The sequence below is a fragment of the Prionailurus viverrinus genome, chromosome B2, assembly GCF_022837055.1.
Source record: "Prionailurus viverrinus isolate Anna chromosome B2, UM_Priviv_1.0, whole genome shotgun sequence".
In the NCBI taxonomy this organism is placed as follows: domain Eukaryota; kingdom Metazoa; phylum Chordata; class Mammalia; order Carnivora; family Felidae; genus Prionailurus; species Prionailurus viverrinus.
This window is the reverse complement of record NC_062565.1, coordinates 115,314,985-115,330,252: the sequence shown is the minus strand read 5'-3', so window position 1 is coordinate 115,330,252 and position 15,268 is coordinate 115,314,985. Positions and strand designations below refer to the sequence as shown.

Genomic DNA, 15,268 nt, shown 5'->3' with positions numbered 1-15,268 from the left:
TTTTAAGGGCAGTGTTCCTATGGTTTGTTTATGTCATGGCTCTTAATAAAATGATAATGTGTTTTCAAAAAGCAAATGGATTTGGAACTCTTTCTTGTTATGTTTATATTAGGCTTTATTTTAAAGGCAAGTGGGACTGCTTCAAATAAAACAACTCCAAGCTTCCAAGAAACAGTTAAGAAGGCAGAGACAAGCAGAAATACCCCTTCACTAACACTCACACGGTTGCCATGGACCTGCATAAGCAGTGGGAGAACACAGAGACTAACTGGCACAAGGAAAAGATGGAGTTACTGGACCAGTTTGACAATGAAAGGAAGGAATGGGAGAGTCAATGGAAAATCATGCAGAAGAAGATAGAAGAGGTACAAGTTGATTTGTTTTGAATATATTGAAGCTTAAAGCTCAGAATGAAAATTCTGTTTCAAATTTGTGTTGTATTGGAAACTATTTCTTTTTTCCTTATTCCGCCTAAGAGATGCATGTCTCAGTGATATTTGCTAGATCAAAAATAGCAGAACCTTATCCAGTGGTATCCAAAGGACTATGCTTTTTTATAGCCCTGCATGAAAATTAAGGACTTAAAATGTCAATCTAAAGTATATCAATTTATTATTTTCTGACTGAAGTGCCTTGGTATCAAAAGTGAAGTATGTATTTTGCATGAGTTTTCAAACACAGGGTCCAGGAGGAAAATCTAAGAAAGGCATAATTGATGGAACATATATTACAAATTGGGCATTAAAATACAGATCTTTCTTGAGATGATTTATGGATGATATCTACTAAAGGAAATTACATATTAGATAAGTCAGTATAGTCAAAAGGAGTGCCATATATCAAACAGAAAATGGCAGCGGGCGTGATATTTAATCTGGCAAAATGTGCCAGGTTTATTGGCACGTTTGTGAGGAAAGGGTTATGAAAAACGACGTGTGGTGACTCTGATACAAACAGCCATTTTATCCCCATTAACCATCCCTCGGCTTGTTGGCCCTGGAATATTTCCTCTAAGTGTTTACATTGATGTATTTTTAAGTTTGTTTCAACTGAAAATTATTTATACTTACCTTGCTTTCTTCTAGTGACATCCATGGTATTATATGGTTTGTGCACATTGCCTAAGTGATTATTTTTAACAGACTCTTTGGCCTTTATTCACAGGCAATCAAAGCTCGTGCTTTATGTGTTTATAGCACAAATATTTTTCTCATTAACAGCCATGTAATTGGTTGTGAATAAAATATAAATTGGCACACTACAAGGAAAAATTAAAAGGGGTAGCTATTAAACTGTTCCTCTAACATAGAACTGAGAAGGCAGGTATGTAGTGCATGATTATATTAAAAGGAGACTCCACTGCTCATACCTCTATAGTTTAGAAAATGTGTTTTGCTTACTCTCTTAACTCCTTTACCCAAAGACTGAGATTGCATCAACAAGGAGATGTCTAAGTCAAATAATCCAAAATTCCAAACAGAAACCTAAAGTCATGGGTCATTAGTTCCCAAAGGTTTGGAAAGTCAGTTAGTAACACTCAGATAAGTCTAGCATCAAAGCAAAAAAATTTAAAGGAGTCAGGATTAGTCTAGCCTATTGTGTAAGCCATGTAGCTAAAATAATCTGCTGTCTGGTTAAATATTTTAAGGTCAAATAATTATTCTGAAAACTCTGTAAATTCTATCTATGGTAAATATTACCCTTTTGATTAGCAGGCATTAAACATATTTTAAAAATAGGATGATGGTTTGTAGAAATACTATTCCTTTCTGCATCAAGGAGATAGAAGGCTGTAATATTTTTTTCTTCATCTTGGATAGTAACTGTAAGCTATTTATGTCTTGCAGCGTGAAATATATAGCTCCATTACTGAGAATATGTTTGGATAATGTGCTTACCCCAGAATACTGATAGACAATGCTTTCTAATACCTGAATACTAACATTGTGCTCCCCTTATCATTCTAATATATATTTTTCTACTTCCAACTTTGTAGCCTGTGAGAATGTACTTTTAATACAACCATCTTGAAGTACCTGGGTGGCTCTGTCGGTTGGGCAGTCAGCTCTTGATCTCGGCTCAGGTCTTGATCTCAGGGTCATGAGTTTGAGCCCCACATTGGGCTCTGCACTAGGAGTGCAGCCTACTCAAAAAAATATATGCTCATCTTACAGGCTACAAATGGGGGTAAAATAATTTTGATGAAGACAGGAGGAAAGTATTTTCACATGTCACAGAGAATCAAGACATTTTTTTTTTTTAAAGTTTTTTTTTTTTTTTTCAACGTTTATCCATTTTTGGGACAGAGAGAGACAGAGCATGAACGGGGGAGGGGCAGAGAGAGAGGGAGACACAGAATCGGAAACAGGCTCCAGGCTCCGAGCCATCAGCCCAGAGCCCGACGCGGGGCTCGAACTCACGGACCGCGAGATCGTGACCTGGCTGAAGTCGGACGCCCAACCGACTGCGCCACCCAGGCGCCCCTCAAGACATTTTTTAAAACCAAAATTAAACATCAACACTTGAAAAAATTATATAACATGCCACAAGCATAACAGACTGTATTTGTTTAGCATATATCACTAGGTTCTGTGTATTAATTCAGACACAAGTTATTAAGCCAAGTACCAGAGAATTTTAGATTCCCTAATGTGCCCATGTAACCATAGTGATTCCAAGTGATATCTTCTAGTGAGAGGACCCAGTGTTGTGTATTAAGATGCTAATGATTCTTTGCTCAGCCACTATCCACAATCATTGCATTTGCTATTGCAGAACCAACATGTACATACTTGGATCATTTGAAACCTGGACTAATCCAACTAGAAGCCCTAGATAGAGTTCTTATATACCTGGGAATTTTTTTTTTAATCATGTTGCAATTTTTCCTATTTGTTGCCTTGTTTCAAATAATCAGATAACCATTGACAATTTTTTGGGTATGAAATAACACAAATTTCCTTATACAAAATAAATTTGTTTTTCATCAATACCATGATATTATTTGCTTCTCCATACCTCACTTAAATCTCAAGAGAATTTAAGGTGGGATATAAAATGTTATATAAGGTAAAGTATTTCAAAATAAAAAAAAAGAGATGAAGACAGGAGGATTTTATGTGAAATGCATGCAGCTAGCCTTTCTAGTAACTAACAGAAAAATTGTCAGAAACATATTTCCCAATATTCAGAACAAGCACACCTATTTCTCAGAAATAGCACTTTTGTTCCTGATTTTGAAACTAAAGCAATTTTGTTTTTCACCCATAGCTCCTCAAAAAAAAAGAACAATGTCACCAATGTCACGATCAGCATCCTTAGATTCAACATGTACTTTTGTGGGTTGCTTCTTATGATATCTCTCAGGATCAGCCCAAATCATAATGCTCACAATAGCTCAGGACAAGTAAGTTTATGAGGGCTAAAACAATTGAATCATGGCTGTAATTTGATGTTATCCTGAGATTATCCAATGATAGGTATGTAAATATCCGTGGAAATAAATATATTGTATATCCTTCAGACACCAATTATGTTTCGTGCTTCCTTCATCTGAGATTTGGGTAAATAATGAGCAGCAATAAATCTTTTGTTATACTCCTTGACTAAAAGATGTCTGTAGATATAGGTTGTGGCGGTAAAATGTAGTCATTTGCTTCAATAGTTATCTGACAGAAGCCTTTGAAATTTGCCAAGCTTTCCCACAACTCAAGCCTGAGGAGAAAGCCACTTCTTCTATTTAGGGGTAAGCTGAGTGCATGCCTGCAGATTAAACTAAACTTTCATCAAGAAATAATTTGGGATGGGGGCACCTGGGTGACTCAGTTGGTTGAGTGTCCGACTTTGGCTCAGGTCATGATCTCACGGTTCGTGAGTCCAAGCCCCACGTCAGGCACCCTGCTGTCAACATAGAGCTCACTTCGGATCCTGTGACCCCTGTCTCTCTCTGCTCCTGCCCTGCTAGCACTCTCTCTCTCAAAAATAAAGAAACATTAAAAAAAAAATAAAGAAAAAAAAAGAACAAATTTGGGATCCACTCTAACATAGACTGAAAGATAATAAAGCCTTAGAATTCTAATATCACATAGCACAGGGTCACATTTGTTTTAATCAAGGTAAGAAATCTTTTTTGAATGAATAGGCCTGCCATTAAAAAAATCTTAGTAATACCTAGTGTTATGGCCAGAATTCGTGATCCCCAAAGACCACCAGGGAACCGAGTCCGATGCAAAAGCAAAGAGCCTTTATTCGAGCTAGCTCGAGCTCAGTCCCGTACCTGCACCGACGCAGCGGTGAGATACCAGGGAGAGCGAGCGAGTTTCAAAAGGACAAAGGTTTTATTGGGGCCTAGGGGCAGTTGGTGAGGTAATGGCTGTGGCCTCAGCCGATTGGCTGGGGAAGGGTCAGAGTCCTGTTAGGCAGGTGAGCGGGAGGTTACTCAAGGGGAGGAGGCGTGGTCAAGGTGAAGGACACAGAACAGGATGGAGTCGGCGGGCGTAGGCCCGCCCTTTCACCTAGTAAATACCTCAGTAACACCAACATAACTTCCAAAGGAAACATCTTTTGATTTCACAATATCTACTTAGGCAATGAAATGAACTGACATACTATATGATATGGTCAACTATTTAGACACTGGAATGTTGGCATACAAGTGCAATCATGCATTTTTTTAAGCATTAGTATCAGTTAAACTCTTGCTTTTCTCCAAAAGCAGTTAGAGAGCATGACTTGTATGCTCTCTCTCTCCAAAACAAATAAACATTAAAAAGAAAAAAGAAAAAAGAAATACTACTCCTGAGATCATGATTACACTATGTGTTAACTTACTTGGATTTAAATAAAATTTAAAAATTTTAAAAAAAGGAAAAAAAGGGAAATGATGTGGGATCCACTCTAACATAGATTAATAGATGATCAAAGCCTTAGAATTCTAATATCACATAGAACAGGGTCACATTTGTTTTAATCAGGATGAGAAATCCTTTTTGAATGTGTATAGGGTTGCTATTAAAAAAATCGCAGTAATTCCTAGTAATACTTCAGTAGCACCAACACAACTTGCAAAGGAAACTTCTTTTGATTTCATGATATCCACATGATATTGTCAACTATTTGGCATACAAGTGGAATCATGTATTTTTAAAACATCACTTTAATATCAGTTAAACTCTTGCTTTTCTCTGAAAGCAGTTACAGAGCATGACCAGTAATTGATTCAGGACATTTCAACTTGGTAACAGTGCTTCTACATCATCATGATGTACCTCTATATACATTTATATAGATACAAGTTGTTTGTTTTTAATTTTTGAAGAGTTGATTTCTACACAAAGATACAAAAATTACCATCCATACCTTGACCTACTAAAATTAGTCTTTATGGTTCATCCAAGTTGTTCTGGCTAATCACATTTGAGAAGCACTACTCAGAGGCATGAACATTAATACCCCAGAGCAGTATATCATGAAATGGCAAAGAGAACTCAGAATGGTGTGCTTAGTATCAAAAAAAAATTGACAAAGTAAACTAGGAGGAGAAAAAGTTTTATCTTTGTTTTCCTTACAGCTTTGCCATGAAGTAAAGCTTCGGAGGAAAATCAACATGAATGAACGTGCTAAGATCCTTGATCATGATCATGAAAAAGCGATTCAAGATAAAGTGGTGGAATCTTCTCCAAATTACCCCAATTCAGGACAATGCGAATTTACAGAGATGAATCACGGGGATGGTCTGGAAAAAGAAAATAAAACGGAGCAGAGCTTACTCTGTGAAGGAAATCAAATGTGTAAGGAACAAAAAGCAACAAAAAAGTCAAAAGTAGGGATTATTGATCCTTTGGCCACAGATAACCAAAAACAATGTGGGGCATGCCCTGGCCTGAGGCCTTCCAAGGTAGAGGACAGGAGCTGTTCTGGCGCCCTCAACACAGTAAGTAGGACTGATTAGCCTAGAACTGTTTCTGAAGAAATATTTACATTTCAAAGTGCTAACATGCTATTGCTTATATGTATAAAGGCTCTGGAAGAACTTGCCAAAGTTAGTGAAGAATTATGCAGCTTTCAAGAGGAAATCCGAAAGCAGTCTAACCACAGAAGGTATGCTGGTACATCTATGATTATTTTATATCAGAAAATCAAGAAAAATATTGTTTTCAGTTAAGGAATCCCAACTGCCTTTTCCTTACACTTTGTTAAGTGAGAATTAACAATGAGTTATTAAAGTCTGTTATTTTAGATAGGAAATAAAAACCTTAATTGAATATATCTCTGTTTTTGATTTTTAAACCAAACCTTCTCATTCTTTGTAATTTGACTGTTAAGAATATTGTACTCTTTTGGTATTTGGTTAAGATATACTATGCATAATACATTAACAACTATATTCTAATGTAGTTCTTTTTCATTTTGAGTGTTTGGCCAGTGGAAGAGCCTATAGCTGGGATAATCCAGTTAAATACACCTGTAAAACATGTCAGACTTAACAATGTGGAATTTTAATTATATAATGATGTTCTACTGCAGTCTTTTATACCTAAGAGTCATTTATTTCTCTACATTTATTTGGTATATAATGGAAGCATACATAATTCTCAACACAACATATTGTAAATATGTGTACACACACATATAATGATATTTTAAAAAGCCGTTTCAATTTAGAAGCACCTATATAATTGTAAAAGTAAGTTTTCACCAAATGGAAAAATAAATTGGTATGCTCTACAAGGTAAGTAAAGATAGATTGTTCTAGGATCAATATTTATCTCATAGTGAAGGAATGTGCTTTTTTTAGAAAGCAACAGCAATGTATACCCATATTTTTCTTTAGCTGTTAAGAAGCTCAGAAAGAGGGGCGCCTGGGTGGCTCAGTCGGTTAAGCGTCCGACTTCAGCTCAGGTCACAATCTTGTGGTCGGTGAGTTCGAGCTCCACGTCGAGCTCCGCGTCGGGCTCTGGGCTAATGGCTCAGAGCCTGGAACCTGCTTTCAATTCTGTGTCTCCTCTCTCTGCCCCTCCCCCATTCATGCTCTTGTCTCTCTCTGTCTCAAAAATAAATAAAACGTTAAAAAAAAATTAAAAAAAAAAAGAAACTCAGAAAGAATTTTTGTATTGACCTCAATAGATTTTCTCATATAACCATGTTTTATACATAATTTTGCCCTCTACCTGCCCATTTCACTTTTGCCTACCATTCTCTGCTAATGAGTATTTATCTATACTTTATTGTAATCTGTTTCATAATACTTTACAAGTTGAAGAGATATAAATACTATCTATATTTATCAGTATGATCAATTAACTTTAATTGATATTGTTGAATTTATATTGTTGCTATATTTAGGTTTTTTGTTTTGATTAAACTTAGAAAAGACTCACCTGTCAATTTTCTTTTACAAACCACACCTGGTATATAAGTTCTCCTTGCTACTCCATAAACTTTAGAAAAAAGTTCAAAATCCTTAGTATGTAATTCAAATAAATTACAATTTAACCTAATGTTTCTTTCATCCTCCACCCTCTGCTTTATGATCCATCCATACCAAAGTGCTCCCTATACCTTGAAGAGCCACCCTATTTTTACTGTGGCTCACTTTGCCCACACGATGCCCAAATGACATCTTCCATTTGGTAATACTTATGTTTCACTGAACTTTTATTCAGATTTCTTTCATACTTCTTAGCTTAGAATGTCATTTCAAAGTCAAGAGAAGGAACTTGAGCTCACGTGACATAATGAATAGGAATTGAGCAGGTAGAGCAGAGATAAGGAAATGGCTGGAGAGAACCCATAGAAATGGAAATCCCAGTAGCAGACACTCAAGAGACTACACAGTCTAGTCTAAGTGTAAGAGACAATTTGAGAATATAATGGAAAGATAGTTTGGGTCAGAGCATGTAGGCTGTGAGGGCAGTACTGAGAGGTGGACTTGATCCTACAGTAAAAGGACTTGGGGGTTTTGACTAGAGAATTTATATGAAAATGCTGTTTGGGAAGTTGTGAGTCCTTATAGCAGAAATTCATTGCTTATGCCATGGTTTCTTTTGAGAACTTGTCCTAAATAAAGTTATCACTAATATGTCTTGTTTTATAATTGTTTAGAATGAAGTCAGATTCTTTTCTTCAGGAAATGCCCAATGTAATTCAAATGCGTCACAGAGACCACATGATCAACGATGGCCAGGGCATTCTTCCAATTGATTTAGAAAAAGAAAAGCAGAAAAATAGAAGGAATCTGAGCTGTTCCAATGCACTCCAAAGCAATTCTATGAAAAAATATGAATTTGATACAATTGATCTGCAAAGAAACGAAATTCCACCACTTCCTCCTCCAAGAAGCACATCTCGAAATTTTCCCAGCTCATTTTCTGAACAAGCTCATGAAAGTTTGAAGGACAGTTTAGACCACAACAGCCACGTGGCCCAAGAGGGTCAAGGTGAAAGGAACTACAGTCCTGATTTCCTTTTGAGGCTGTGTCTAAATGAAGGGAAGACTTTGAAAGATGGTATCATGTTCCCTTTGTTGGCACCCAAAACCAAAATAGATAACCAGCATCCATGTGATGAAAGTGTTGGACTTGGCATGTGGTCATATGACACAGGGATCAGTGCAAAAAATAGTCCCTCTACATTGTGGTATCAGAAAATCTGCTCTACTCCCAATAAGCCAAAATGTGAAAAGATGATTCCAGATCATTCTGCTAAATCTCATCCTGATCTTCATATAAGTAGTGACTGTAGCTCTTCAGTGACAGAGAGCAGTGGGTCACTTAGAAGTTTCAGTTGTGACTTTAAGAGGACAACTAGGAATGAAAAGCTGGCAGCAAAGACTGATGAATTTAACAGAATTGTATTTAGAACAGATAGAAATTGTCAGGCAATACAGCAAAATCAAAGCTACTCAGAATCATCTGAAGATCCTAAGCCCTGTGATACCTTAATTACTCATACAGGTAACATATCAGAAAATGATGATGTGTCTGATATTCTGAAAACCAGTGCCTGCACGCCCGTGCCTGTGCCCAGAGAAAATGTGCCTGACAATCCCACCAAAAAATCCGCAACAGGCCTCGTCAGACAAATGCAGGAACACATGAGTCCTAGCAGTTATCGGAGTATGCTCCAAGAGCATGACTGGAGACCAAGTAATTTGTCTGGCCGGCCAAGATCAGCTGATCCTAAGTCAAATTATGGTGTTGTGGAAAAGCTGCTGAAAACCTATGAGAAGTCAACAGGGCCTGCATTGCAAAATTCTAAATGCTTCCAGGATAATTGGACCAGATGTAATTCTGATGTCAGTGGTGGGTCCACATTAAATCAGCATTTACAAATACTTCAATTAGAACAAGAGCTTCAGCAAAACACAGCTATGTATGGAGCACAGCAAGTTAAACGACGAGTAGATTGGAAAAAGATAACAGAGGTAAGAAAGCAATTAACATATGTTGGTAGAACTGTGTCCATATTTAGCAGTGGCTCAGAGTTCAGTCAATTGCCCATTTATATAAATAAAATGTAGGCACATATTTTGGCATCTTCTTAACTTTTCAACCCTTTATTTCTGAATAAGCATAAACCTTAGGACTGTAACTCAACATGAACTTCTTAAAATACAGTTTTTAAGACTGGGAATAGTACATGACAACTCTTTTAAAATTCTGAAATGGGACAACATGAGTAAAATAAATGGGCTTAAGAACCTCAAGAAGATCAAATGTTTGTTTTAAGTTTCTTTCTTGAAAAAACATTCCAAAAATGCATGGATTGGTTTGTAGAATTTTTATTCTTTTAAAGTTTTTATATTTTTAAGAAAAGAGTATTGGAAATATTTTTAAAATAACTTTTCATTTCTTGGCCATGATTACTGCAGTCATTCCCAGCATTTGATTCATTTTCCTTCTCATGGGATTAGTCACATGAATGTGACTATGGGTATAACACATCATAAAATAGTGCCTCATAGAGTTATCTTATTTGTGGAGCAGAAAGGCAGTACATGGAAATAAAATTATGTCATAGCTTAAATTTTTTTAAGGCCATTCTTATTTGTGTAAATCCTTAGCATGAAAACTGCTCCCCCAAAATAAGTATTTAAAAAACTGTTATTCTTTCTTTGTTCCAATTTGTTCGCAAAAGAATATATTCTTTGTTAGTTATGGGAGAAAAAGAGGTTGAAGAGATTGGTGTTTACAAAAAAGAGCTCTCCAACAGTCCCTTTTTATGCATAATTTACAAAAAGTTACATGGTGTCATATTGTTATCATTTGCTAATGCTTCAAAAAATCCTAGTTTTGCAAAGTGCAGTGTGTGTGCAGCATAGTTTTAAGCTATGCAGGTTGCCTTCTTCTGGTGTAAAAAAATTATTTTTATATGGCTTTCAGACCCCATGAAAGTATCAGTTTGGGGGTGCCTGAGTGGTTCAGTCCGTTAAGCATCTGACCCTTGATCTCACCTCAGATCTTGATCTCAGGGTGGTGAGCTCAAGCCCTCCCTTCATGCTGGGCATGAAGCCCACTTAAGAAATAAAATTAAAATAAATAAAAACATCAGTTTGTATCTATTTTATCAGAAACCTTGCCTGTTTGTACAAGGTACAAATAATTACCCTGCTTTTGTATTTCTCTGTGTTTCAGTTGAGCCCATAAATACCTGGAAAGCCCTATAGCTTCAGACGGCAAAAGGAAACGTGTTGTAAAATAACCAGCCAAATATTGATCCGCTACATTTTTGCACTGGTCGAGAATTTGGGAGGGGTCCTATAGTGTAGATTCTTAAGAGTAGTTCTTCATCCTCTCCCTCACCCTGCTGCTGGTGGAAATTTTAAAAAAATAAGATTCCAAAGAGAGAAAAAGAAAATGCAGAGTATTGTCATAAGAATAGAGACCATCCTCACTACCCATCTCAGCTGAAAGAGCACAGGCTTTGTTAAGAAGGTCAGTAATAATACTCTGGTATAATATGTGTCATGGAAGCTTTAAAAAAAATTTTTTTAATGTTTGTTCATTTTAGAGAGAGAGTGCAAGTGGGGGAAGAGCAGAGAGAGAGAGGGACAGAGGATCCCAAGCGGGCTCTGCACTGACAGCAGCAAGCCCAGTGCAGGGCTAAAACTCACAAACTGAGAGATCATGATCTGAGCTGATGTCAGCTGGACACTTTGGGCCATCCAGGCGCCCCTTTTGAATTTTTTAAATTTTTTTTAATATTTTTTAATGTTCATTTATTTTTGAGAGAGAGAGAGACAGAGTGTGAGTGGGAGAGGGTCAGAGAGAGGGGGAGACACAGAATCCAAAGCAGGATCCAGGCTCTAAGCTGTCAGCCCAGAGTCCCGAGTGGGGCTCAAAACCAGGACCCTTGAGATCATGACCTCAGCCAATGTCAGACGCTTAACCAACTGAGGCACCCAGGCACTTGAATTTTTTTAATTGCAAGGGTCTAAGAATGTTTTTCTTCCATTAAAATAGAAAGAGAGAAAACAAGGAAGAAATGAAAGAAAAGAAAGGGAAAGGAAGGAAATGGTTTAAGTCTTCAGATAATGACCAATATAGTGATTCTTTATTAGCATTTATAATAAAACTATATTTTAAAATATGTTAATGATAATTTTGAAACTTGAGAAATAGTGACAACAGCTCTTGGAAAAAAAGATAGCATCAGATAAATCATTTGGTGATCTGTGTGCAATTTTCCTTATGATTTCTGAAAGTTCCAAAAACTTGACATAAATGAGCACAGTTTCTCCTGTAAATTATTATCTTTTTGTTTTTAATAACACTAAAATATCCTAATATCCTTCTAAGAAACATTTAGGGCTCCATCATCAAGTTTATCTAACATAAACTTTTGAATCCTGAACTCATCGTTTTAAAAAATTGTATTAAAACAGTTGTATTAAACTGTATTAAACTTTTGAATCCTGAACTCATCGTTTTAAAAAATTGTTGTATTAAAACAGTTGTATTAAAATTTGGCAATATGAAAAGATCTACAAGATTATCAAATGTCATATTCCATATTAAAAATGAGCTGCTTTGATTAAAACATTTAAGACCACAAATATTAGACAATTACCCTCTTTAGTTATTGATGCTTTTACTTGCTTATAAATATGCTAATACATTAACCCTGTAGTTGGGATCCATAACATATTAAGCCCATTTTTTGTGCTTGTATAGTGAGATAAATGTCTTCCTTTGTCTCCTAGGAATCCATGGCAGTGAAATCTTCACCTGGAAAAGGATTTTCCCGACCTGCTAGACCAGCAAATCGCCGTCTCCCATCCAGATGGGCCTCGAGATCTCCATCGGCGCCCCCCGCCTTGCAGAGAACTACCCCCAGCTATACCATTTCTCTGCAATCTGCAGCATCGATGGTCTGAGTCTCTGGCCTGGATTGCTAGATGACAAAAGTCCTAATTGCCAAACAGAGCATTCCGAGTGTTTACAGCCAATCCGGTCTCTTCTCTTTCAAGATCACTGGGACAGACAGTTTAAATCTTAACTTCCCATCAGTCTTCAGTGTTTTTAATCTATGGAATAATTATCTTCCTGTATTTTGATTTCTTAGATCAGAATTTTTTAATGCCATCTTCATTAATTTGCCAATATGATTTAAGTCAAAACAATGTACTATATTGTATATTCTATCTTTCTTGCAAGTGGCAGAAAGCAAGGTTATGTGCATGGCCATGTGTTTGTAGGTGCATGTGTTGAAACAGGAAGTATCCTAGTATGTACTTAGATAAGAAAAACTTCTGTGCTAGTGTTGACTTTGAAATTATAATATGTATACCTATATATTCTTTGTGTTTATTTAAAATTTTTGAAAATATACAGTACTATTTCTATTTTGTATACCTTTTAATAGGTATCCACTTAAGGCATTTGAGGTACATATATTAACTAACCACTTTCTTGGTCCCAACTACATTGAAAAATAAGAATTATACACATTAATAACACTTGGTAGATTTCTATATACAACTCATAGTTTCTTAACCAATGTAAGGATGGACTAATGCCATTGATCTCCTTGTTTATTCTTTTAATAAATAAAATTGTCACAGGTTTAATAGATCAGACTTCCAAAGCAAACAAAATGTTCACAAAATCTTTTGTATATCATTTGGTAGTCTATTATGGCTTTAACCGTGTACTTGATCCCCAGAGCCATATCATGAGACTGCCTTAGAAACAACAGAACTTAAAAATGAACTTATTTTGTCAACTTCAGTAACAAATAATCCTTAATAGGATATGAAAATAAATTCAATTATGTTGAATTCTACTTTTTTGTTAAATGTAGTAAGCTGTTAGTTAAGCTCCTTCATTTGAAGTCATATTTAGAGGTAAGTCATTTCCTTTTTTTTTTTTTTCTAATTTTCTCTAAAATTAGTAGTAAAAAGCTAATTCATCTTTTTATTAACAGGGAAGATTCGAAATGATATTTCATTGAAAGCCGAATTATAATATATTTCTTATAGTGTGCTACATTAAAAAAAAAAAAGCCTTAAAGTAAACTTTGGCATCCATGAGTAGGATAAGGAACAGAAATGTGTATTTTGGCCACAGTTTACACACAGTGAACATGTAAGATCTATGTTGAGAACTGAAAGAAGTATGAATGCTGAGGTGTTTGGAATTCTACATGGACGATCTTAGAAGCACCTTTGCTCTCTCTGGTCTCTCTATAAAACCAACTTCGTTAGTAGATACTTCTATGTAAGCTTTTCTTTTACTACCAGAAAGGTTAAGAAATTCCTGTGACATAAGCACCCATGACCTTCTTCTTATGATATATTCTAACAATTAAGAGTAATTCATTTCATTATACATCATGACTTGAGGTAAAGTAAATAATTTCCAAATCCCAGACTGCCTTAAAATGCTCAAGACTGTTGCTTGATGATGGACAGATTTGTACTTTCCAATAAGGAGAGTTTATAGGAGTTGAGCTGAATTCAACTTCTAGAATGTGAGGATGGAGCAGATGGTAAGTAAGGGCTATAGATCCATTCTTTTTTGGAATAGTTTGAGAAGAACAGGTATAAACTTTTCTTTAGATTTTGGTAAAATTCGCCTGTGAAACCATCTGGCCCTGGACTTTTGTTTGTTGAGAGTTATTGGTTACAAATTCAATTTCTTTGTTGGTAATTGGTCTGTTGAGATTTTCCATTTCTTCCCTGTTTCAGGTTTGGTAGGTTATATGTTTCTAGGAATTTATCCCTTTCTTCTAGGTTGTCCAATTTGTTGGAATATAGTTTCTCATAATATTCTCTTATAATTGTTTATATTTCTGTGGTTGGCGTTTAGATACACTCATTTAATTCTTGTTTCTTTCAGGAATATCCTTTTCCATAGGAAACCTATCAGAGACAAGTAACCTAGATGCCAACTGATGTCATTTATGTTTTATGCTTTTCATCTAGAAGTGGGGAAACACTAGGACAATGGTAGTTTTTGGCATACAATAATAGACCTGCTAGGAAGGTGCTGCTATGCCACAGTGGAAAGACTGCCCGAGAACTGGGCAACATCCCTGCTCCCCTCCATCACTGTATCCCAGGTAGTCTGATGTGGATCTGTAGTTCCTATCTTTAACTACAAGTCAGAATATTGAGGATTTCTTTAAAAAAAAAATTAGATTCCTGACCTCATTTCATATTTACTAGAGCAGAATTTCCAAGGGTGCAGGGTGGGAATCTGGAGTCTTTAATAAAACAATAACAACAACAACAGCAACAAGAAAGCAAAATATCTAATGATTAGAGAGATTTGGAAGCAGTGGCATTGATGCCCCAATAGATGGGTACTATTGGGTAGTCACATTGCTTCCCTGGGACTTGCTTTTGTTATCTATAAAAGAAAAGGATTATATTATCAGGCATACAATTTTAAACCACCTTTTCTATTACCATTTGAATGAAACAGTGGGACATATTTTAACACCTTCCTATGTTGACTAAAATCATAGCATGGTAGAGTTTAAAACAAAAAACTTAGTATATAGTCCAACTCCTTGATTGTAACGATAAACTAAAACAAAAGTTATTGAAATATTCTGTTTTCTCTTTTAAAATATTTTATAATTTTTTATGAAAAACCTATCAGGTAAATGGCAATTATCCTTGAAAAATATTTTTTTATGTATTGTGATTTTTAACTGGTAGTTTTTCTACTTTGGATGAGCATGTTCTTCCCAACAACATACCCTTCATTATGCTGTCATTGCTGGATTTAAGACATTTGTCAACATTTCAGAAATATTTGCT

The 15,268-nt window shown here is 35.8% G+C and overlaps 2 protein-coding genes across 2 annotated transcripts in view; both read left to right on the top strand.

The window, feature by feature from the left end:
- Positions 1–231, top strand: part of SOGA3 (SOGA family member 3) — a 61,291-nt gene extending 61,060 nt beyond the window's left edge. Inside the window, exon 7 of the mRNA XM_047860445.1 lies at positions 113–231. The gene's annotated coding sequence lies outside the window, so the exon portion shown is untranslated. The remainder of the gene's footprint in view (positions 1–112) is intronic.
- On the top strand, positions 223–13,284 carry KIAA0408 (KIAA0408 ortholog). Its single transcript, XM_047860446.1, has 5 exons — positions 223–365; positions 5,570–5,932; positions 6,020–6,099; positions 8,104–9,424; positions 12,203–13,284. The coding sequence occupies exons 1-5, from the start codon at positions 231–233 to the stop codon at positions 12,374–12,376; spliced, it is 2,073 nt and encodes a 690-aa protein (XP_047716402.1). The 5' UTR covers positions 223–230; the 3' UTR covers positions 12,377–13,284.
- The last annotated feature ends 1,984 nt before the right edge of the window (positions 13,285–15,268 follow it).

Bases quoted from the DNA above. Each gene is read 5' to 3' on its own strand.
- KIAA0408 (XM_047860446.1), top strand. From the start codon at position 231: ATGGACCTGCATAAGCAGTGGGAGAACACAGAGACTAACTGGCACAAG. The intron at 5,933-6,019 runs GTAAGTAGGACT...ATATGTATAAAG, and splicing joins GTTCTGGCGCCCTCAACACA to GCTCTGGAAGAACTTGCCAA. The intron at 9,425-12,202 runs GTAAGAAAGCAA...TTTGTCTCCTAG, and splicing joins ATTGGAAAAAGATAACAGAG to GAATCCATGGCAGTGAAATC.